We start from the raw sequence: 22,251 nt of genomic DNA on the forward strand, positions 1-22,251 counted from the left end.
CATTTTTGGGTTCGATTACAGGCTCAAAATGGCCAGAAACAAAGACCTTTCTGCTGAAACTCTTCAGTCTATTCTTGTTCTGAGAAATGAAGGCTATTCCATGCGAGAAATTGCCAAGAAACTGAAGATCTTATACAACGCTGTGCACTACTCCCTTCACGGAACAGCGCAAACTGTCTCTAACCAGAATAGAAAGAGGAGTGGGAGGCCCTGGTGGACAACTGAGCAAGAGGACAAGTACATTAGAGTGTCTAGTTAGAAAAACAGATGCCTCACAAGTCATCAACTGGCAGCTTCATTAAATAGTACCCGCAAAACACCAGTCTCAACCTCAACAATGAAGATGCGACTCTGGGATGCTGGCCTTCTAGGCATTTTCAGTTTCTTGGCAATTTCTCGCATGAAATAGTCTCAGAACTCAGTCTCAGAACAAGAATAGACTGACTAGTTTCAAAAGAAAGGCCTTTATTTCTGGTCATTTTGAGCCTGTAATCGAACCCACAAATGCTGATGCTCCAGGTAATCAACAGGTCTAAAGAAGGCCAGTGTTATTGCTTATTTAATCAGTACAACAGTTTTCAGCTGTGCTAACATAATTGCTTACGTTTTTTAATTATCAATTAGCCTTCTAAAATGATAAACTTGGATTAGCTAACACAACGTGCCATTGGAACACAGGAGTGATGGTTGCTGATAATGGGCATCTGTACGCCTATGTAGATATTCCATTAAAAAAGATCAGCCGTTTCCAGCTACGATAGTCATTTACAACATTAACAATGTCTACACTGTATTTCTGATCAATTTGATGTTATTTCAATAGTCATTTACAACATTAACAATGTCTACCATGTATTTCTGACCAATTTAACGTTATTGTAATGGACAAAAAAAAAAATGTCTTTCAAATACAAGGACATTTCTAAGTGACCCTAAACTTTTGGACGGTAATGTATCTGTACAAATAAACAGAAAATGGTGACGTAGGTCATCCATCTTTAAACACGTTTATATAAAAAGAACTGTACATGTTTCCAAAGATCGTCACACACCTTGGTGTGGAGTATTCATAGAAAGCATTTTTCCTGTCTAGTGGGAGTAAGCCTGAGTGTACACAAACATATCTAGCAACTCATAAACAAAACACTTGAGAGGGAAGGTTGATGAGTGGACTGCTAAAATAAACCGTTTGAGTAGTATGATGAGGATGCCTTAAACTGTCACTGGAGCGTACAACTAGGGCTGTCAGCCGGTGATTGTCAAGCAAACAACTGCTGGTCTCATGGTAATTGACCGTTAATTAACATAAACACATTTAGCATGTCCTGGCATCTACATTTTAAAACGTCTAATAAATCCATGTAATATAGTCTACACCAACACAATAAATCCATTATTTATTTTAGACAGATCTAAAGAAACATGATATGAAGAAAATGTAGTCTATTTCAGAAGAACAGAAAAGCATACTCTGAGTTGTCCTTATGTTGGGCCCTGATATGGCTACGCCATATGGCAGTGGGTTACACTAGTTAATTTAGCAGACAAGATTTGCTTAGAATTCTGTGGCATTACTTTATATTGTGAAGAATGCAATCGAACTTAGCTGAATAAAACAGAAAGGACATTTTCTCCATGCGTTTATTCTGTGTTGAGCAGTTAACAAAGAAACAGGTGCTCCTACTTTCTTCATTTATAGTTATTTATGCAACTTTAGTTGTGACACAAATGTTGGACCATACGTTTAGATTTTTAATACATTCTAAGGCTGCATGATGCAACTCTAATGATGATTTGCACAGGCTGTACACACTTCATCAGTCTCTCATTCACAATTTGACAAGCACTTGATAACGCCTCGAATTTCCCCGAATTCCAATTCCCTTCTCCCGGCTATGTGCCGAAGCACCTTGATAACGCCTCGAATTTCCCGGATTTCTAATTCCCTTCTCCCGGCTATGTGCCGAAGCACCTCTTACTCACATGGTGCTCAGTCATGTGATCGGGTCTTTCTCACAGGCTGAAGACAGACACATTGGGGATGCAAATTGCGCACATACTTTTCCAATTCCGAGGCACATATTGAAGATGTTGGAAGAACTGTCCACATTTACTTTCCGTCAGCCAACAAGATGAGTAGGTCTAACAGACAGCAAAAGCACTAGCCTATGTCAATCTACTATCCCCCATAGTACAAAAGTTGACCTATTCTATTCTGTGTGAGAAATAAATATTCCAAACATAGTCTGAGACAGATGTAGGATGCGATGGATCCCAGATTAATACAATCACTAGCATCAAAAAACATGTTTTAAGCAATGAGCTTGGCGCAACAGATGAGAACATTTAGCTTAAAATGTTGATAAACTATTAGGCTATTTCTTCACATTATAAGCGCAGCAATGCACACACTAAGCTATAAGTGCAAATGTTCCATTAGCAGGAAAACACCATTCTCAAAAGTGACCACAAATGTGATTATGCATGAAATGGTTTTATTATAAAGGTGCATTTTTAAGGTGATAATGAACTTCCCAAACTTGAAACTCCCCCGCTGCATATGTAATGCCAGTTAGGCTTTACACCCGTTGTAAAGCAGATTAATGTGCTTCATTTTAAGAAGTTATTTGGCCACTGTGGTTTGCGATACAAACCGTATCGAAACATATAGGCCAGGCTACATGAGGTGTCCGACTATGATTTGAAAAAGTCTGCCCCCAAAATAATGCGCTGTTTGCCTTAAGCTGTGATAATATATCATTCACAAGTGATGGGCTAAAATTGTCACCCATCACACCATTACTGATTTAATCTTGTCTTTACATGTACTAAATAATACATGTGTGAAATTTGCATTGATTGAGAATGGAGCATAATCATGCACCTGTCTCGAAACAGGGGCAGCGGAAAAACATACGTCATTTATGCACTTCAATAGCGAATGGAGGACGCTTTTCACGCGGTTCATTTTCATGCCTGCCAGGTAGGATATACTCCTCTTGTAAAGAGAAACAATGTGCTTAAAATAAGAAAGTTGAGAGATAAATATAGTAGGCCTAGCCTATGGAAAGCTGATAGATTCCTGCTCTTTTTAACAGAAGCCATCACTCTGTTTTCTCGTGCAATTGCATAGCCTATAGAAATGTTGCGCAACATGAGCACATGGGCTCTCATGAAGTGTTTGATTAGATTTTCATTGACATCTGCATTGATGTCAGAGTGATTAGAGGGACAATAGAGTGCTGAGTACCAGGCATTTAGCAAGTTTGGTAGGCTACTAATGACCAGCAGCAGCAGCAGAGCTTGGAGAAGACTAATTACTGTGACTAAGCGGTCACGTGGAATTTGACTGCTGTCATGACTCATGACCGCCGGTGTGGCGGTAATACGGTCACCGTAACAGCCCTACGTAAAACCAGCTGTCAGTTTGAAACATGGCTGTTGGATGAGACACAGTGGCCACAAGATAAAAAAAAAGAAAGTATAAATGTGTAAATGTTCAGGTTACTTTTCTCAAGTCAACCAGCCAGTGGTGATGACGGACGGAGAGAAAGAAAGAGCGAGAGAAGACAATGAGAAACAGAAAAGGTAAGGACAACAGAAAAAGAAGAGAATGTGAGTAGATAGAGAGAACATGAACCAAAGAAAGATAAAGCCACCAGAAATATGATGGGATAGGGGAGAAATAGAAAGGCATCTACAGAGAGAGAGAGACAGAGACAGAGACAGAGAGAGAGAGAGAGAGAGAGAGAGAGAGAGAGAGAGAGAGAGAGAGAGACGAGACACACCCTTGCCCCTACCAACTCACTCGGAGGGCCCTCCGTTGTCACGTGTTGCTGATGAAACTTTGAGGGTTACTTCCAGAGTGGCGATGGAATCAATAAGCAACATCAACTTCGGAACACACTCGTGACCTGAATGATGCAATTCATGTTCCACTTTTAAATAATAAAACTAGCAATTCAAATGAACAAACCCCCTGTTGTTTAACAAGATATCAACCTCAGTAAGTTAAACATTTAATTTGGGAGGTATTTAAGTCTCAAAATCAGAAATACATGCATGTGGAACATAATTAGGCACGCTTCTCCATTCTTTTCTATGAAATTGCACAATCTCCAAACATATCGCAGTGTGTGTCGGGATAGCACTTCGGTCTGAAGCCGGCAGCTTTGCTGGCTCGTCCGAAGTTGCTATCTGAGGGTCTAATTAACCCCTACACCCTCAATAAATTTCACTCCCTCAGCTTTGGGACACTTGTGCAATTTTTTTAAATTTATTTTATTTTACCTTTATTTAACCAGGCAAGTCAGTTAAGAACAAATTCTTATTTTCAATGACGGCCTAGGAACAGTGGGTTTAACTGCCTGTTCAGGGGCAGAACGACAGATTTTTACCATGTCAGCTCGGGGGTTTGAACTTGCAACCTTCCGGTTACTAGTCCAACGCTCTAACCACTAGGCTACCCTGCCGCCCCAAAGTCAACCAACCAAATGGCAGAGGTGCACGTGAATGCACAAATGGAGGGCCGAGGGGAACGGGGTGATTTGGGATTCAGCCAGAGAGAGATAGGGGAGGTCACCTCGTGAATGAGAGTGGCTAACATCTGCTGGTAGCTCCGCCCCCTGCTGAGGAGGAAGCGGTTGATTGGTCGTCCATCTCGGTCGGTCTGGACGGGCAAGTCAAAGGAGAGAAGGAGGCCAGCTGTAAAACACAAACATTATATCACATAAAACTTACATTTGCAGAAAACCTAGCTAACCTGGTCCTAGTCAAATAAATTATAAATATTCATTTGAGAAATGTAACCTTTATTTTCATGAACAGTAGACTAAATGCATAGTAACTCATGCAGTCAAGAATTATTCATTTTGCATACCTTTAACTGACTAGCCAATTCGTGATTTTATTAATTTATCCTTATATTTCAATACCCCCTGTCAACAATTTAGCAGACTTATTAAGGCCTTAAATAAAGTAATTTTAAAGATTTTTTTAAGGACCAGACTCCATGTTATTGAATTTTTCTTATTGATGGTGTGTGTTGGTACCTACCTGCCAGGCCAGGTTTGAGACCAGGCTGTTTGCTCTTCTCATAGGTTTTCAGCATGAAGCCTGGGATCCCTGCCACCGTTTTCCCCTGGTCTGACCGGAGGCTCCCCCTTTTCAGGGCAGAGTGGTACACCCCACGGGGCATCTGACTCATCTCCTGCCTCACCAGTGAGGTCAGGAAGAGCTCAAATGCTGAACAGAGGGGGGTGGGGAGAGAAAGAGAAAGAAATTGGAAAAGAGGCGATAGTGGCATATTTGAATTCTGTTGTTGAAGTCTGCAATGGAACAAAATAGAAGTCTCAAAAGTGCAAACCGCACCCATCCGGCACTCAGGAAGGCTAAATGAAACACTATTTGAAATAAAAACAAATACTATTTGAATTTGGGCAAACATACTGTATATAATGGATGCCATGATGGATGTCCCCAACCCGTGTAAGAGCAGAGAAGAGTATTCACAGTTTCACACACAATGGGAGACTATGGTATAAACACACAGTTTATTTTTACGAGGCAGAGAAGGAAAAGAGTGGCCCGGGGCGTCTGGGAACAAAGCACGTCGACAAAAGGACATTGAGTGTCGGTTTACTTTTCAGAATTCCTCATCGTTTAATATAATTGACACGCTTCATTAAATTACATTGGAGCTGGAAACTGGAGAGGGGTAGAGTTTGGTCGAAAGAGGCTGTCGAGGGATTGGGGCAGAATTTCTGATTTATTCGAGTCAACTGCTCTGTGGTGCTGCGTTTCAGCATGTAGAGACAGTCCTCGGGAGGTATTGCTGAATAGTTTCACACAAAACAATTTAAACGCTGCATTAAATCGAATACACTATTAAATCAACATCCAAAAACATTTAGTCCCATCCTCAAAAGTTGGCACGGTGCTCAGTACTGCTGTGAATCTAAAGAGTTGTAGTGAGAGAGAGCGAGCACATGTGTGTGTTGTGAGTATATGTGTCTAACAGTACAGTAGTTATAAAAAGGACAGAAAAGGAAAGAACCAAGGTAGTTAGAGATGTGGGGTATATTAGATATGAGCAGCTTCTACCTGGCAGGACTGAGAGGGATGTGAGACCTAGGAGCTTCACATAGGATGGACCTGGAATGGACAAATCTTCCTCCTCCTCCTCCTCCTCCTCTTTCTCCTTTACCTGTTCCTCCTCCACACTTTCAGGAAGTTTTGCGACTGGCCTGGCCTACCAGGAAGACAAACCAGCATACCAAAGACATGATTGGCTGACTGATTGCATTACACAACAATGATAAACAAGAATTTGATTAATTATGAGTATAATGGATTAAAATCAGATTAAGATAACTTTTTATCGATTGCACACAAAGGTCCATCCAAATTTTGACTTCCGCTTTCAACCCAACCCCGCCGATACATATACAGGTTTTTGGAGAGGTGCGGGGGGCTACCACACTGGGTGCCCGGGGAGCGGTTGCTGTGGCGGGTTAAGTGTCTTGCTCAAGGGCACAACGGCAGACAATGTCATCTAGGATTCAAACAGGCAACCCTCCCGTTGCTGGCCTGCCTCTCTTACCGCTAGGCTACCTGCCGCTCCAGCGATGAATTACTACTACATAACGTTGCTAGGTGGTTGTAGGAACATTGGGAGAGCGTTGTCTATCCAGTGGTACTCTCACCTGCTCGGGGAGGTGAAGGAGCGTGTGCGCTGCCTCTGAGAACTCTGACAGAGCCTTGTATCCACAACTGGCCACCTCAGGTTCCTGGAACACACAAACCCATCAAAACAAAAACATGCACAGAGATCTGGGAAAAGCTAGTCTGGGAAGCAGGCTGATTTCTCCACCAACCTTGTTGAGAGCGTAGCCCCAGAGAAAGCTGACAACCTGCTCTTTGAGTTTCTGAAGGAAAACAAACATAGTTAAGGGCGAAAAGGCCTGAAATCACATCAAAATGAAATGCTGCACAAAAACAACAAAAACGTGTTAAAATTGCCATTGTTAAAATATGGGCCCCAGGTGTGTTATGCATAGTCCACAGATTTGGAAGACAGGTGGTGTACCTCGTACTCCTCTGTCTTGACAGTGAGCTGTGGCAGCAGAGCCAGGAGCTCTGCTATGGCCTTGACCACCAGAGGTCTAGAGTCACAGCTCAGCTTAGGGCCCAAGGCTGTCCATGTGGAGCCCACATCCACCACCTGGAAAAACATCATCAACGTTTACCACCTGAAGACATCGTTATCTTAGGGGGTTTATTGAATTATGCTTATTGTAACAAGCACATACCAAGTAAGGCAGTATTCATATTCAGTATTCGGACATCTTAGGAAAATTTAGTGGCAGTGCGTGTGTGTGTGCATGCGTGTGTGTGTGTGTGCATGCGTGTGTGTCTGTGTGTGTGTCAGGGTTTCCGTTAGGCAAATGTGGTGCCGGACAACGCGACGGGAATATCTTAATTTACCAGCCATTTGAGAAATTTACCGGACAGATATGCTTTAGGGCGTTCACTCACTGTGTTCAGAATCTTAACAAAACATGCAACTCCTGTAATGAAGCAGGCAATAAAACATCCTTTTCAAACAGTTGCCAAAATGCAATTCACAGGAAAAATGGGGAAAATAAACACTTAATCAGCACTTGCACTTGACCCCCGTAACCCCACCAGCGAAACCCCCTTTCTAGCTCTGAATCTGACAGCTACGTTGAGGAAAAATGTCCTTTCTACGCCTGTGATATGTGGTTGTCCCACCTAGCTATTTTAGAGATAAATGCACTAACTGTAAGTCGCTCTGGATAAGAGCGTCGGCTAAATGACAAATGTAAACAGCACACCTGATGCGAGAGGTATATGACAGATCTCCATTCGAAAATGAGAAAGAGGGTGAAAGAAAGTTGATCTGAAAACCAATAGAACAGGTGTGAAATGGCATCTGAGGAAGTCCTTCATAGGCAGCTGTGTGGCAAAAGGCCTAGCTGATTATTGAGCTGCTGCGGTCAGTGAGAAGCATCTAAAGTGTGTGAAGAGAATGCGCCTTGAGTATAATTTTAAACAATGAGACAGGAAGCGGGGTGTGTGGCAAAGATAACCTGTAGGTGTGTCTCGCTCTCCAAAATGTATGTGCTCAAATCTCCAGAATCCACTCCGCTGTCTCCCACCAATACTTGCGCATTCATTGTTCTATGTGAATTTATTTCCCTTTGACTGTTTGTTTTTAAGCAATTCCCCATTACATCTGTCACCAATAGTAAATGTACTGTTAATCCCCGTCATTTGGTTACATTCATTTATGTTAAACGCATTTATATTATTAGGCCTACAGTTATTTTTGCATTCTCATTCTCGGAGTGGAACTGTCATTTGTAGAGTTCACAACCTGCTACACTTGTGAGAAACAAGTTTGGGTTTTATTTTATAATTATCATTTATTTTTCCATTGTCTAAATTGTTTGGAGTGCTCCATGTGAGCAATGAGCGTGGGTCTGGTCTCTCCTGTCTTGTTAATGATAAGGGAGCACGCCTGCCTCAGCACGCACACAACGGGCCTACCTTGTAGGAGTGCCCATTTGGGGATGTTTGCTTTCTGATTGTCTTAGTCACCACAACCACCACTAATAAATTACTGAGAAGCTCAGCTTAAGTCAACAAAGTCATTTTTTTTTAACATCCATTGCGAATGATAGCCTCAAACAATCTACCCCTCGGTAATCACCAAGCCTCCATGTGAAAGAGCAAAATATCAGAATCGGATCATCCCATATATCCAGTGGAAACGTCATAAAATAGCCTACCTTTCTCTTGTGCAAAAACAGCTGTTTTTCCTGAGCTCGCTGGGGGAAACTCTGAGAGCCCAGAAGAGGCTAGTTGATACAATGTTGCAGGTTTGCTAGCTACAGCTTTGGGCAGAATCCAGTGAGGATTTGATAGAATTTTGCACTTCACTAGCAAAAGTCAAGACAGATAAGGGAGGCAGACAGGCAAAGTAGAGAGATGAATGTGATTGAAAGAACCATAAATTTTATCAGTAGGCTATATTTTCTACTGTTTTTATTTGTCAGCTTTATCTATTTTGAATTGGTTGACAATGGAGGTTATAGGCCAACGGCTGCATTGGTCATCTCTGAGTTCCATGCGCTCATTTATGATATTTCGCAGCCAATGATTACGGTAATGTGTCCATATGGCAGAGGCTGGTGCTCTCGCATTAGTTGAAAATAAACTTTAATATTTGTATTATTTTAACTAAAGATGTGTATGATTTCCACATGACAACAATTTTGAGAAACAAAAACATTATTGAAATGAAACTGATCCACAAAAACACTTATATGAAAACCCTAACTGACAGGCAGATTGGTAGAAATGGTAGGATAAATTGTATGCTTCCCCAAACTTGAAACTCACGTGCCCCCTATGAGGTTATGAAATAATTGCCTCCATCTTTCCATGGTCGGATTTTCAAGAATGTGAAGACATGCCTCATAACATGAAGTAAAACATTCAGGTGTCAAACAACTAAGTATGTTTTCAAAATGCATACTGCCTCACGCTCACATTGTAAAGTGGTGGGTGACGCGTTGATAGCATGCTGGTTTTTCTCCTGGTCAATTTGTCAGACCACAATTTTTTTAATTTGCTGTTTAAAAAAAATATCCAGCCATTAAGCCAGCAATTACCGGCTAACAGAAACCCGGGCACGCATGTGTACTCTCACCTCGGTGCGGCAAAGCTCGTGTAGACCTTGCAGGGCCAAGGCAGCAGGGGCGGCCTGGTCTGGTCTGGAACACTGGGCCAGAGTGTGTGTGATGGCAGCCAGCATGTCCCCTCCGTGCTGGTAGGGCCTGGGACAGATGAGTCATTAAAACCTCTTTCTGGAAGCGAATTCAAAATCCTTACCGCCAAGGCACTTATGTAGGTCTGAAACTTTCAAAAGAAGCGCATATCTAATATGGATCGAAGGGTGTAAGGTGCAGAAGAAGTGTGGAAGGGTAGAGGGCATAGGGCCGGGGTGGCCAACCCTCCACCCGGAGTGCTACTGAGTGAGCAGGCTTTTGCGCCAGCCCTGCTCCAACACAACTTATTCAGCTAATCTAGGTCCCGATGAGCAGCTGGTCAGTTGAATCAGGTATGTTAGAGCAGGGACGGAGCAAAAGACTGCACAGCCAGTAGCTCCCCAGGAGGAGGGTTGGACACACTTGGTATAGAGAAAGCGAGGGGCTTAGGAAGAACCCTAAGAGGACAGACCGTATAAGTCTCAGGGGAGTGTTGGAGCCCACCTCTCTCTGCAAATGTCTCTGACACAGGCAGCCCTGGCTAGAATCTGTTCCCACTGGGCCTCCTTCCCCAGGAGCACAGACTTCTCGAACTGGGAGATCAGCCTCTGGAGGTCAGGGTACACACGGTCCTACAGCCAAGAGAGACAGAGACACTTAATCCGAAACCAAGACTGCCAATGTGTCAACTCCCGCCACCTGGGAAACAACGCATTGCAAATTAAACACCCTTCTGAAAGTGCAGTGTGTACAATCAGCTGGCATCATATATTGTATTGTTATTTGGATGTAAAAAAGTATTGTGTTTTCTTTGTGATCTGAAAAACAAGAAAACGTAATACAACTTTATATTGAATAGATATACACATCTATATATCTACACTACCGTTCAAAAGTTTAGGGTCACTTAGACCTTGTTTTTGAAAGAAAAGCACATTTTTTGCCCATTAAAATAACATTAAATTGATCAGCAATACAGTGTTGACATTGTTAATGTTGTAAATGACTATTGTAGCTGGAAACGGCTGATTTTTTATGGAATATCTACATAGGTGTACAGTGGCCCATTATCAGCAACCATCACTCCTGTGTTCCAATGGCACGTAGTGTTAGCTAATCCAGGTTTATAATTTTAAAAGGCTAATTGATCATTAGAAAACCCTTTCGCAATGAAAACTGTTGTTATGATTAAAGAAGCAATAAAACCGGGCTTTAATGATATTCTTGATACGCCACACATGTCAGGTGGATGGATTGTCTTGGCAAAAGAGAAATGCTCACTTACAGGGATGTAAAGAAATTTGTCCACCAAATTTGAGAGGAATAAGCTTTTGTGCGTATGGACATTTTCTGGGATCTTTCATTTCCGCTCATAAAACACAGCTCATAAAACACGGGACCAACACTTTACATGTTGCGTTTATATTTTTGTTCAGTACATACAGTTTACATACACTTAGGTTGGAGTTATTAAAACTTGTTTTTCAACCACTTCACAAATTACTTGTTAACAAACTATAGTTTGTCATTTTTCCAACAATTGTTTCGACAGAGTATTTTACTAATAATTCACTGTATCACAGTTCCAGTGGGACAAAAGTTTACATACACTAAGTTGACTGCGCCTTTAAACAGCTTGGAAAATTCCAGAAAATGATTTAATGGCTTTAGAAGCTTCTGATAGGCTAATTGACATAATTTGACATAATTTGAGTCAATTGGAGGTGTACCTGTGGATGTATTTCAAGGCTTACATTCAAACTCAGTGCCTCTTCGCTTGACATCATTGGAAAGTCAAAAGAAATCAGCCAAGACCTCCGAAAAAAAATTGTAGACCCCCATTTGGAAATTGGGAGCAATTTCCAAGTGTCTGTACAATAGTATGCAAGTATAAACACCATGGGACCATGTAGCCGTCATACCGCTCAGGAAGGAGACGCGTTCTGTCTCCTAGAGATGAACGTACTTTGGTGCGAAAAGTGCAAATCAATGCAAAGGACCTTGTGAAGACACTGGAGGAAACAGGTACAAAAGTATCTATATCCACAGTAAAACAAGTCCCTCAGAAAGAAAGAAGCCATGGCTCCAAAACCGCCATTAAAAAGCCAGACTACGGCTTGCAACTGCACATGGGGACAAAGATCGTACATTGTGGAGAAATGTCCTCTGGTCTGATGAAACAAAAATAGAACTGTTTGGCCATCGTTATGTTTGGAGGAAAAGGTGGATGCTTGCAAGCCGAAGAACCTCATCCCAACCGTGAAGCACGGGGGTGGCAGCATCATTTTCGGGGGTGCTTTGCTGCAGGAGGGACTGGTGCACTTCACAATATAGATGGCATCCCGAGGATGGAAAACTATGTGGATATATTGAAGCAACATCTCAAGACATCAGTCAGGAAGTTAACTTCTTGGTGACAGGGGGCAGTATTTTCACGTCCGGATGAAATGCATGCCCAAATTCAACTGCCTGCTACTCATCCCCAGAAGATAAGATATGCATATTATTAGCAGATTTGGATAGAAAACACCCTGACGTTTCTAAAACGGTTTGAATCATGTCTGTGAGTATAAGAGAACTTATTTAGCAGGTGAAACCCGAGGACAAACCATTCAGATTGTTTTTTTTGAGGTCACACTCTTTTCAATGAGTTTTCATTGGGAATACAGATTTCTAAGGGACCTTATTGCAGTTCCTATCGCTTCCACTGGATGTCAACAATCTTTAGAAATTGGTTGAGGTTTTTCCTTTGTGTAATGAAGAAGTACGGCCATCTTGAACGAGGGTCACTTGAAGTGTACTGTTACATAGAGGAGCGTGACCAGAAAGCTAGCTACAGTTTGTTTTCCTCCTGTATTGAACACAGATCATCCCGTCTTCAATTTTATCGATTATTTACGTAAAAAAATACCTAAAGTTGTATTACAAAAGTAGTTTGAAATGTTTTGGCAAAGTTTACAGGTAACTTTTGAGATATTTTGTAGTCACGTTGCGCAAGTTGGAACCAGTGTTTTTCTGGATCAAACGTGCCAAATAAATTGACATTTTGGATATATATCGACAGAATTAATCGAACAAAAGGACCATTTGTGATGTTTATGGGACATATTGGAGTGCCAACAAAAGAAGCTTGTCAAAGGTAAGGCATGAATTATATTTTTATTTCTGCGTTTTGTGTCGCGCCTGTCTCTTTGTTTACGGAAGTGCTTTCCTCAGATAATAGCATCGTTTGCTTTCGCCGAAAAGCCTTTTTGAAATCTGACATGTTGGCTGGATTCACAACAAGTGTAGCTTTAATTTGCTATCTTGCATGTGTGATTTAATGAAAGTTTGATTTTTATAGTAATTTATTTGTCGCTCTGCATTTTCCCCTGACGCTAGTGTTCCACATATCCCAGAGAGGTTAGAGGTTAAAGCTTGGTCGCAAATGGGTCTTCCAAATGGACAATGACCACAAGCATACTTCCAAAGTTGTGGCAAAATGGCTTAAGGACAACAAAGTCAAGGTATTGGAGTGGCCATCAGAAAGCCCTGACCTGAATCCTATAGAACATTTGTGGGCAGAACTGAAAAAGCGTGTGCGAGCAAGGAGGCCTGACTCCGTTATACCAGCTCTGTCAGGAGGAATGGGCCAAAATTCACCCAACTTATTGTGGGAAGCTTGTGGAAGACCACCCAAAACGTTTGACCAAGTTAAACAATTTAAAGGCAATGCTACCAAATTCTAATTGAGTGTATGTAAACTTCTGACCCACTAGGAATGTGATGAAAGAAATAAAAACTGAAATAAATCACTCTACTATTATTCTGACATTTCACATTCTTAAAATGAAGTAGTGATCCTAACTGACCTAAGACAGGGATTTGTTACTAGGATTAAATGTCAGGAATTGTGAAAAACTGAGTTTAAATGTACTTGGCTAAGGTGTATGTAAACCTCTGACTTCAACTGTGCACACACACACACACACATAGATATGTACATACAGGCCACTCAGAAAGTATTCAGACCCCTGACTTTTACCATATTTTGTTACGTTGCAGCCTTATTCTAAAATCGACTAAAAAAATAAATAATTCCTCATCAATCTACACACAATATCCGATAATGACAAAGCAAAAACAGGTTTTTGAAAACCTTTGGCAGTGATTACAGCCTCGAGTCTTCTTGGGTATGACGCTACAAGCTTGGCACATCTGTATTTGAGGAGTTTCTCCCATTCTTCTCGGGTTCAAGTCTGGGCCCTGACTGGGCCACTCGAGAACATTCAGAGTCTTGTCCAGAAGACACTCCTGCTTTGTCTTGACTACGTGCTTAGGATCGTTGTCCTGTTGGAAGGTGAACCTACGCCCCAGGTGTGTGCCTTTCCAAATCATGTCCAATCCACAGGTGGACATGTAGAAACATCAAGGATGATCAATGGAAAAGATGCACCTGAGCTCAATTTCAAATCTTATAGCAAAGGGTCTGAATACTTACGTAAATATGGTATTTTTGCTTTGTCATTATTGGGTCTTGTGTGTAAATTGATGAGGATTTTTTTTAAAGGCAATCCATTTTTAGAATAAGGCTTTAATGTAACAAAATGTGGAAAAAGTCAATGGGCCTGAATACTTTCCAAATGCACTGTATGTATATATTCAAATAAAAAAAGTATGACTTAGACTATTGCTCTCCCATCACTAACCTGTTTCTCCCACAGAGCGGTCATGAGGCGCAGTGCCACGGCCCTCAGCTTGGGGGCGCTGCCCAGCATCTGGAGAGTGTGAAGCACCTGGGGAAGACACAACTGACAACCACACAACACATGTCAGAGAGGGGAAGCCACACACACAGACACACGTCAACATAAAGTATGATGTTAAGTTTGAGCCAATACACTATTCAATGACACTCATGCATAAATTGGTACACAGGAAGCTTTCTTGGAAGGCTTTGCGTTAAGTCTATCTTGACCATAATCAATGTGAGGCAATGAGATGCAAAGTCTTCTCTAAAACTGAGCACTGTCCTTTGACGTTGAGACTCCTACTACTAGTTATAGCAGCTAAAAGTATAGCATTTTTCCACTGTTTGGGGATATGACTCAGCCTTTCAAACAGGCCAGCCGTGTGCAGTGCAGTAAGTACCTTGTGGGTCCCAAAGTTTGGCAGCGAGTACAGCACAGCGTGGGACAAGTCTGGGTCACACTCCTTCCCCAGCTTAAACAACAGAACATGAAGAAGGGATGGGACCTGCAGAGAGAGAGAGCGAGGGAGGGAAAGACAGGGAGGGGGGAGAGGGGAGGGGGGAGAGAGAAAGAGAGGGAGGGAGAGAGAGAGAAAGAGGGGGTGGGAAAGAGAGAAAGTGAGTGAGTGACAGACGGACAGACGGACAGGATAGACGGGGGCACACTAGTTGAAGCATGTTTACTTGAAACACTTTTCTTCTTGTATAGGGGAGTGTGGGAGTAAGGGGGGGGGTAATATTCTACATTCTTGCCCGAGTTCTTCTCACCCACATCATTACAGGCCGCGCTAAGCTGCACACTGTCACAACCGATCCATCTCACCCACCACCGCCACCCCCGTCGCCACACAGCGCAAGGAAGAGGCAAAGGAATCGTCGGGCTTTGAACTTTGAAAGTCGCGTTCCTGCGCTGGTGTTCCCCCCACTCCCTCCCCCGCTCTCAAGGAGCTCCTCATTCCTTAATTTCTTCCTTTCTTAATAACTTACTTCTGTCTCTCGCTTTTCACTCCCACTCTCTCGCCTTCCTTCTTTCCAACCCCCCACAGCTGACACACTGTTGTACAAAAGCAGAGTCTTGTCCCGGAGGCTTTTGCCATTCCAAGACACCTAAGTACGCTTCCTCTCTCTCCCACAAACCCTGACAAACATATAGAGCCTTGGGGGCAGAACAAACAGACAACCCCAGCCAAATTAGTGTCAGTTCTAGTGGAGGTATCATCATCATCATCCCAGGCCAAGACTAGAGAATATGGAAAGGGAACTGAGAGAAAATGAATCTGTTATTATAGAAAGCAATAAGGACAAATTAGGTAATGCACACATGTCCAATATACAGCCAACAGTATAGTGAAGGGGTGCCAAACAGCAGGCCCATTGGCCAAATAGAAAACTGTGGCCAGATAGGTACACAGGCAAAAATATGCTGCATTTGTTTGCTTGTTTTTACTACGCAAGTAAGTGGAACAGCCTTGTGTTCTTGCGTTAAGTACATAAGGTATAGATGCAGTGCCTTCAACACATTACTGAGTACCACTCTCCATATTTTCAAGCATAGTGGTGGCTGCATCATGTTATGGGTATGCTTGTCATCTTTAAGGACTGGGGAGTTTTTCTGGATAAAACATAAATTAAGCTAAGCCCATGCAAAATCCTAGAGAAAAACCTTGTTCAGTCTGCTGAATGAAGTTACCTTTCAGAGATGAAGTTACCTTTCAGAAGGACAATAACCTAAAACACAAGGCCAAATCTACACTGGAGTTGTTTACCAAGAAGACAGTGAACGAATTTCACAGAGCTTAAATAATTTCGAAAATAAAAAAATTGGCAAATGTTGCACAATCCAGGAGTGGAAAGCTCTTAAAGACTTACCCAGAAATAATGACAACTGTAACCACTGCCAAAGCTGCTTCTAACAAGGTATTGACTCAGGGATGTGAATACCTATGCAAATAAGATATTTTAGTATTTCATTTTCAACAAATTAGCAAGAATTTCTAAAAACATGTTTTCACTATATTATTATGGGGTATTATGTGTAGATAGATGGGTGAGGTTTTACCTTTTTTTCTCTTCATTTTGAATTCAGGTTGTAACACTACAAAACGTGGAATAAGTCAACAGGTATGAATTCTTTCTAAAGGCACTGTAAGGCTTAATAACAACCTCCGGAATAGGAATGCTCAGTGGTTCCCTCCTAAAATCATATAGCCCTTCCTACCCCCAACAGTGTAAACTGAGACGGCGCGGGATTAACTCCCTGCGCCCCCCCCCGCCCCCAATAACAGGGACGTAGCGTCTGGCCCCTCCACATGGATAGCAGGCCTCCCTCTCTTGGACCATTCATGATTTGGCCAGTATCCATGATCTTATAGACTCCATGGTGAGATCAGGAATGTCACTTACCAGTTAGCGCAAACATTGGATGCATTGGATTGATAGAATTCCGCGTCACTGTCAGTGTGCCTACCATTCTCTACTTTCATCACTACTATACGTTTCCATGTCTCCACCTAACTCTGTTGCCCCCTGGTTTGGGTTGAAATTGTGTGCAATTGGTTTCATCCAAAAACGTTAGCTTCAAAGGCCAGGGACTTAAGTTAAGTGCGCCGTGAAAGAGCTATTTTCAGTTCTTAAAAATCCAATTACATTTTGAGGGAATCCTCTGAAATGCCCCAATGGGCGCCCCAAACGGTCGTGTCAGAGCAGAGGTTAAAGCCACTACTCCATACCTTCCTTCCTTCCTTCCTTCCTTCCTTCCTTCCTTCCTTCCTTCCGGGAGTAAAAGACTGAGAGAAAGGTGTCCTTCTCTGACCCTCAGTCCCCTGTCGGCGACGCCTCTGCCACTGCTATGCCTCCATTAGCATAACGCGCTTATCGCTCCCCGTTCGCCCACACCTTGCCCTGTTGCCTAGCAACCCCAACATCTGCATGGCTTATCATGGGGGGGGGTTCTCTCCCTTCCCGTTTTTTTTGTGTGCCTTTTCGAGGGAACGGCCACCTGTGTTCCCCAATACAATAACCAACCACCTCTGCAATTACATTAAATGCACGGTTGTAAAAATCTGGGGCCATATGGTGTCAAACTACTAGAGTAGGATCAGTTTTGCCTTTCACATTTCAGTCAGTAAGATTACTTAAACAGGGGGAACCTGATCCTAGATCAGCACTCCAACTCTGAGAAGCTTGAAACAGCCACAGATCTTTACAACAGTGCATTGAGTGTACAGAGTTTAGATGGTGATTGAATGGTTGATTATTGTGTTGGTAATTGTGTTGTCTGTTCTTCTTGGTTAAAGACTAGGTCCTTCCTGCCGTTGTTGCACTGCAGTGCCTGAAGACTCTACAAGTTAGCATTGTAGTGACAAGACCGTAAGTAGAAAACATGAATTATACTGTAGATAGTAGCCTAGCGTGTTTCTATTTGTGGCTTGTAAATCTTGTGTTTGCAGCACCCTAGTGCCTGCAGGCTGCGGCAGCCGCAGTGGTGGTGTTGTGATTTAGCCTCCTAGTTACTGAGAGACATAGAGGTCGGGGGGGGGAATTAGCCCACAAGCCAATGGTGTAAAGGAGAAATTAATCAGCCCATAAAAACTGTATATGGGGTGTCGACACACACACACTGTAACGACACAAACATGCCTCATACTGTACACACACACACACACACACACACACACACACACACACACACACACACACACACACACACACACACACACACACACACACACACACACACACACACACACACACACACGGGTACAAGGAAATACCATGGGTATAAAAGGCACCAATAACTTACTGCTCCCCACTTAACTAGCAGAACAACAGGCGCTCAGGGAGCAATTACAGAATCACAAGGTGTGCACTAAGCCATCTAATGAGCGCTGCAAATAAGGGTGATATACAATGTGACATTTCTTTATTGTCTATAGCAGGTGATGGTCCTCCGGGGTCACAGTGTCTGACGGTTTTAATCCTTTGCCTTTCAACCGGTGGTATATAGTGCATCCGGAAAGTATTTGAACCCCTTCACTTTTTCCACATTTTGTTACGTTACGCCTTATTCTAAAATGGATTCAATCGTTTTATTTTCCCCTCATCAATCTACACACAATACCCCATAATGACAAAGCAAAAACAGGTTTTTAGAAAGGTTTGCAAAAGTATTGCAAATAAAAACTGAAATTTCGCATTTACATAAGTACTGAGACCCTTTACTCAGTACTTTGTTGAAGCACCTTTGGCAGCCTCGAGTCTTCTTTGGTATGACGCTACAAGCTTGGCACATCTGTATTTGGGTAGTTTTTCCCATTCCTCTCTGTAGTTCCTCTCAAGTTCTGTCTGATTGGATGGGGAATGTCGCTGCACAGCTATTTTCAGGTCTCTCCAGAGATGTTCGATCGGGTTCAAGTCCAGGGATCTGGCTGGACCACTCAAGGACATTCAGAGACTTGTCCCGAAGGCACTCCTATGTTGTCTTGGCTGTGTGTTTAGGGTCATTGTCCCGTTGGAAGGTGAACCTCTAGAGCAGGTTTCAATTAAGGATCTCTGTACTTTGTTCCGTTCATCTTTCCCTCGATCCTGATTAGTCTCAATCCCTGCCACATGAAGCTACCACCACCATGCTTAAGCCGGAGGGATGGTATTGCCAGGTGAAGAGCAGTGCCTGGCTTCCTCCAAACGTTACGCTTGGCATTCAGGCTATAGAGTTCTATATTGGTTTCATCAGACCAGAGAATCTTGTTTCTCATGGTCTGAGAGTCCTTTAGGTACCTTTTGGCAAACTCCAAGTGGGCTGTCATGTGCCTTTTAGTGAGGACTGGCTTCCGTCTGGCGACTCTACCATAAAGGCCTGATTGGTCACCTTACTGACCAAGGCCCTTCTCCCCCGGTTGCTCAGTTTGGCTGGGTGGCCAGCTGTAGGAAGAGTGTTGGTGGTTCCAAACGTCTTACATTTAAGAATGATGATGGCCACTTTCTTCTTGGGGACCTTCAATGCTGCAGAAATTGTTCGGTACCATTCCCCAGATCTGTTCCTCAACCCAATCCTGTCTCAGAGCTCTACGGACAATTTCTTCAACCTCATGGCTTGGTTTTTGCTCTGACATGCACTGTCAACTGTGGGAGCTTAATAGACCGGTGTGTGCCTTCCCAAATCATGTCCAATCAATTGAATTTACCACAGGTCGACTCCAATCAAGTTGTAGAAACATCTCAAGGATAATCAATGGAAACAGGATGCACCGGAGCTCAATTTCAAATCTCATAGCAAAGGGTCTGAATACTTTCCATATGCACTGTAGTGATAGCAACAAACAGGGTTGTGTTCAGTAGGGAGAAATTGTTTGGAACAGAGTGAAACAGGGAATAAGAATGCACATTTTTGTTTTCAGTTTCAAAGCGATTTGCCCCCGTTTACCGTTCTGAACAAGATATTCGCAACATTTTTGTATTTTTTTGCAGGATGACGTTGTGCACAATTTTCGGGGACCCGTTTTGGCTCGTGAACTACTGGCTGAAATTATACAAAACCTTTTAACGCATCTTTAAGTGATTCAATAAAAACTATTGTTCACCCCAAAAAAGTATGACAGTTCTGTAATTCCTAGAGTTGAACTTTATATAACTTACAGTTATATATGAATGTGGGTCCTGCATGTGGTCAACATTAACTTTAATCAAATGTGGCTTCAGCATGCGGTTTCCAGTAGCTACCTGTGCGGGGTCTGCCTGGGCGATGGCAGCTGCGGTTTTCAGGGCCAGTCTGCAGACGTCCTGCTGACCGGTGACCACCAGGTGAGCCACGGTAAGGGTGAGGGGAGACGGGACGCGCTGGCTCAGGGGCAGGGCCGAGGTCACCGCCAAGAGCCACTCGCTAGCCGCCACCGGGTCCCCTGTCACCTGGCGTAGGACCTGGGTGGCCACCAGCAACTCACTGGACCACGGGCTGAGGGGTAAGGCTAACTGGGACACCTTCTGGTAAAGAGTAGGAAAGAGAGTGGGGATAAGGGGGAGATGAGGGTTGGAGGGGGGTTGGCAGAACTATGGGTATAAAGACCATATGCTAACAAGAATGCAGGGCATAATATTTACAGTATGACACACAGTATGTTAACTTGGCATATTTCATTGCTTGGCATTAATCATTGCTCCTCTCACGCACGTCATAAATAAAGGCCAATCTGGAGGTAAATCCCGCTTCAAGTTTTTTTGTGAGTATGCCTTTATAGAAATTAACCCTAAGAAGTGCATTTGTTTACCTCAGCAGGCTTGGAGGACTCTCTCTGCGCATTCTGTAGGAGGCTCTGGGCCAGGCTCTGGTTGCGTGTGTGTGTGCGGGAGTCCGTCAGGGGCTCCATGAGGGATGAGCAGGAGAGGACCTGCAGGAGAGGCAGCACCAGCACCGGGGTACCCCAGGGGGGTCGCTCACACTCTGGGGGGGCCAGACTTAGGGCTGCAGGGGGTAAAGATATGATCATTAAGAGAGTTGGGGTGTAGGGATGGGGAGAGAGGGAGAGGTGAGTGTGTAGATAGCCAGAGGCAAGAATAGTGGAGAGAGACAGAGAGAGGTGCATGTAGGGAAGGTAGAGAAAAGAGAGGCAAGTGTGGGGGAGGGAAAGAGTGTGGAAGAGTGAGACAGGTGAGAGTAGTAGAGAAAGAGGCAAAAGGAAAGAGCAAGGGAGGTGATTTTAGAGGAGAAGAGAGAGGGACCAGTCTGTGTAAGGAGAGGAAGCTGAGAGAGAGTTGATACCCAGTGTAAGCAGCCCGGTCTGCTGGGACGCTGAGGCCTCGAGAAGGAGCAGAGCCAAGCCCACCATCATGTCCTCCACAGGGAACTCCTGGAAAAACACACACATGCACAGTCACACGCACGCACTTTCGAGGAAGTGAGAATACAAACTGACAACCCCCTCCTACCCCCCCCAACACAAACACACACATCCCAACCCCGAGGGGTCTTGAAAACGCAGGGATCGTAAGCGCAGCACACTGAGCTCCAAAGATTCCCTCTCAGTCTTCGACCCCCGGAGGAATCTTTGGAGCTGTATGTGCACCCAAACCAATGCTTTGAGGAGATTAGGATCGCACCGCGAGGCGGATCTGGATACATTGAGCGGGAGCTGTCGACAGAATCCTAACAAACCACAAGCAGACAAACAAGCTAAAGAGCTGCTGTGCTTTGTGTCTGTCTGTGGGGAAACGGTTTGCTGGGGGTTCTTCCTTCTCAGAAATATAACATAACCATAAACAGCGGCAACGTCTGAAAGAGCGTGAAGCAAGAGGCTGATCTCATTAGAACCCACACAAACTGTTTACTGATCTGTGCAGATGAACGAGATCATTTTAAACTATTTTGGCTTGCCCGGCTGGCTCACCTCTGTGCGGGTGGGGAGGAGCTGGTGCAGTAGTTGGAGTAGTGGTCGGCAGTCTCCGCTAAGCTTCAGACTTAGCTGACAGGCACACAGCAGCTGCAGGGCCAGCTGGGCCCTCTCACTCCCCCAGTCGGCCACCTCCAGAGCCGGGATCATGGCCTCCATGAGGCCCCGCAGCTCCAACACTGCCTCCACACTGTCCACCTGAAGATGGAGACATAACACAGGCTGCGTCAATGATCATACCATACCTGCTATGTTGTGTTGTGTCTTTCACATGTGCTGTGTTGTGCTATGCTATAGTGGGTTCACAGGTTCATGTCTATACTGTAAATAGTGTGTTTCCTCAAAG

At 43.6% G+C, this 22,251-nt stretch overlaps 1 protein-coding gene across 2 annotated transcripts in view; it reads right to left on the reverse strand.

The window, feature by feature from the left end:
* LOC139416117 (focadhesin) overlaps nucleotides 1–22,251 on the reverse strand; it is a 66,718-nt gene that overhangs the window by 20,710 nt on the left and 23,757 nt on the right. Inside the window, exons 8-21 of one of the 2 annotated variants that reach the window (XM_071164417.1) lie at nucleotides 21,903–22,103; nucleotides 21,278–21,365; nucleotides 20,787–20,980; nucleotides 20,242–20,502; nucleotides 14,925–15,029; nucleotides 14,483–14,584; nucleotides 10,299–10,426; nucleotides 9,737–9,863; nucleotides 7,088–7,222; nucleotides 6,876–6,926; nucleotides 6,705–6,788; nucleotides 6,103–6,250; nucleotides 5,056–5,244; nucleotides 4,583–4,704 (exon numbers count right to left, since the gene is read on the reverse strand). In XM_071164417.1, coding sequence (XP_071020518.1) covers nucleotides 4,583–4,704; nucleotides 5,056–5,244; nucleotides 6,103–6,250; nucleotides 6,705–6,788; nucleotides 6,876–6,926; nucleotides 7,088–7,222; nucleotides 9,737–9,863; nucleotides 10,299–10,426; nucleotides 14,483–14,584; nucleotides 14,925–15,029; nucleotides 20,242–20,502; nucleotides 20,787–20,980; nucleotides 21,278–21,365; nucleotides 21,903–22,103 — 1,935 coding nt within the window. The remainder of the gene's footprint in view (nucleotides 1–4,582; nucleotides 4,705–5,055; nucleotides 5,245–6,102; nucleotides 6,251–6,704; nucleotides 6,789–6,875; nucleotides 6,927–7,087; nucleotides 7,223–9,736; nucleotides 9,864–10,298; nucleotides 10,427–14,482; nucleotides 14,585–14,924; nucleotides 15,030–20,241; nucleotides 20,503–20,786; nucleotides 20,981–21,277; nucleotides 21,366–21,902; nucleotides 22,104–22,251) is intronic. The other variant, XM_071164418.1, reaches the window with a different exon arrangement.

This window comes from Oncorhynchus clarkii, chromosome 9, assembly GCF_045791955.1.
Source record: "Oncorhynchus clarkii lewisi isolate Uvic-CL-2024 chromosome 9, UVic_Ocla_1.0, whole genome shotgun sequence".
NCBI lineage: Eukaryota > Metazoa > Chordata > Actinopteri > Salmoniformes > Salmonidae > Oncorhynchus > Oncorhynchus clarkii.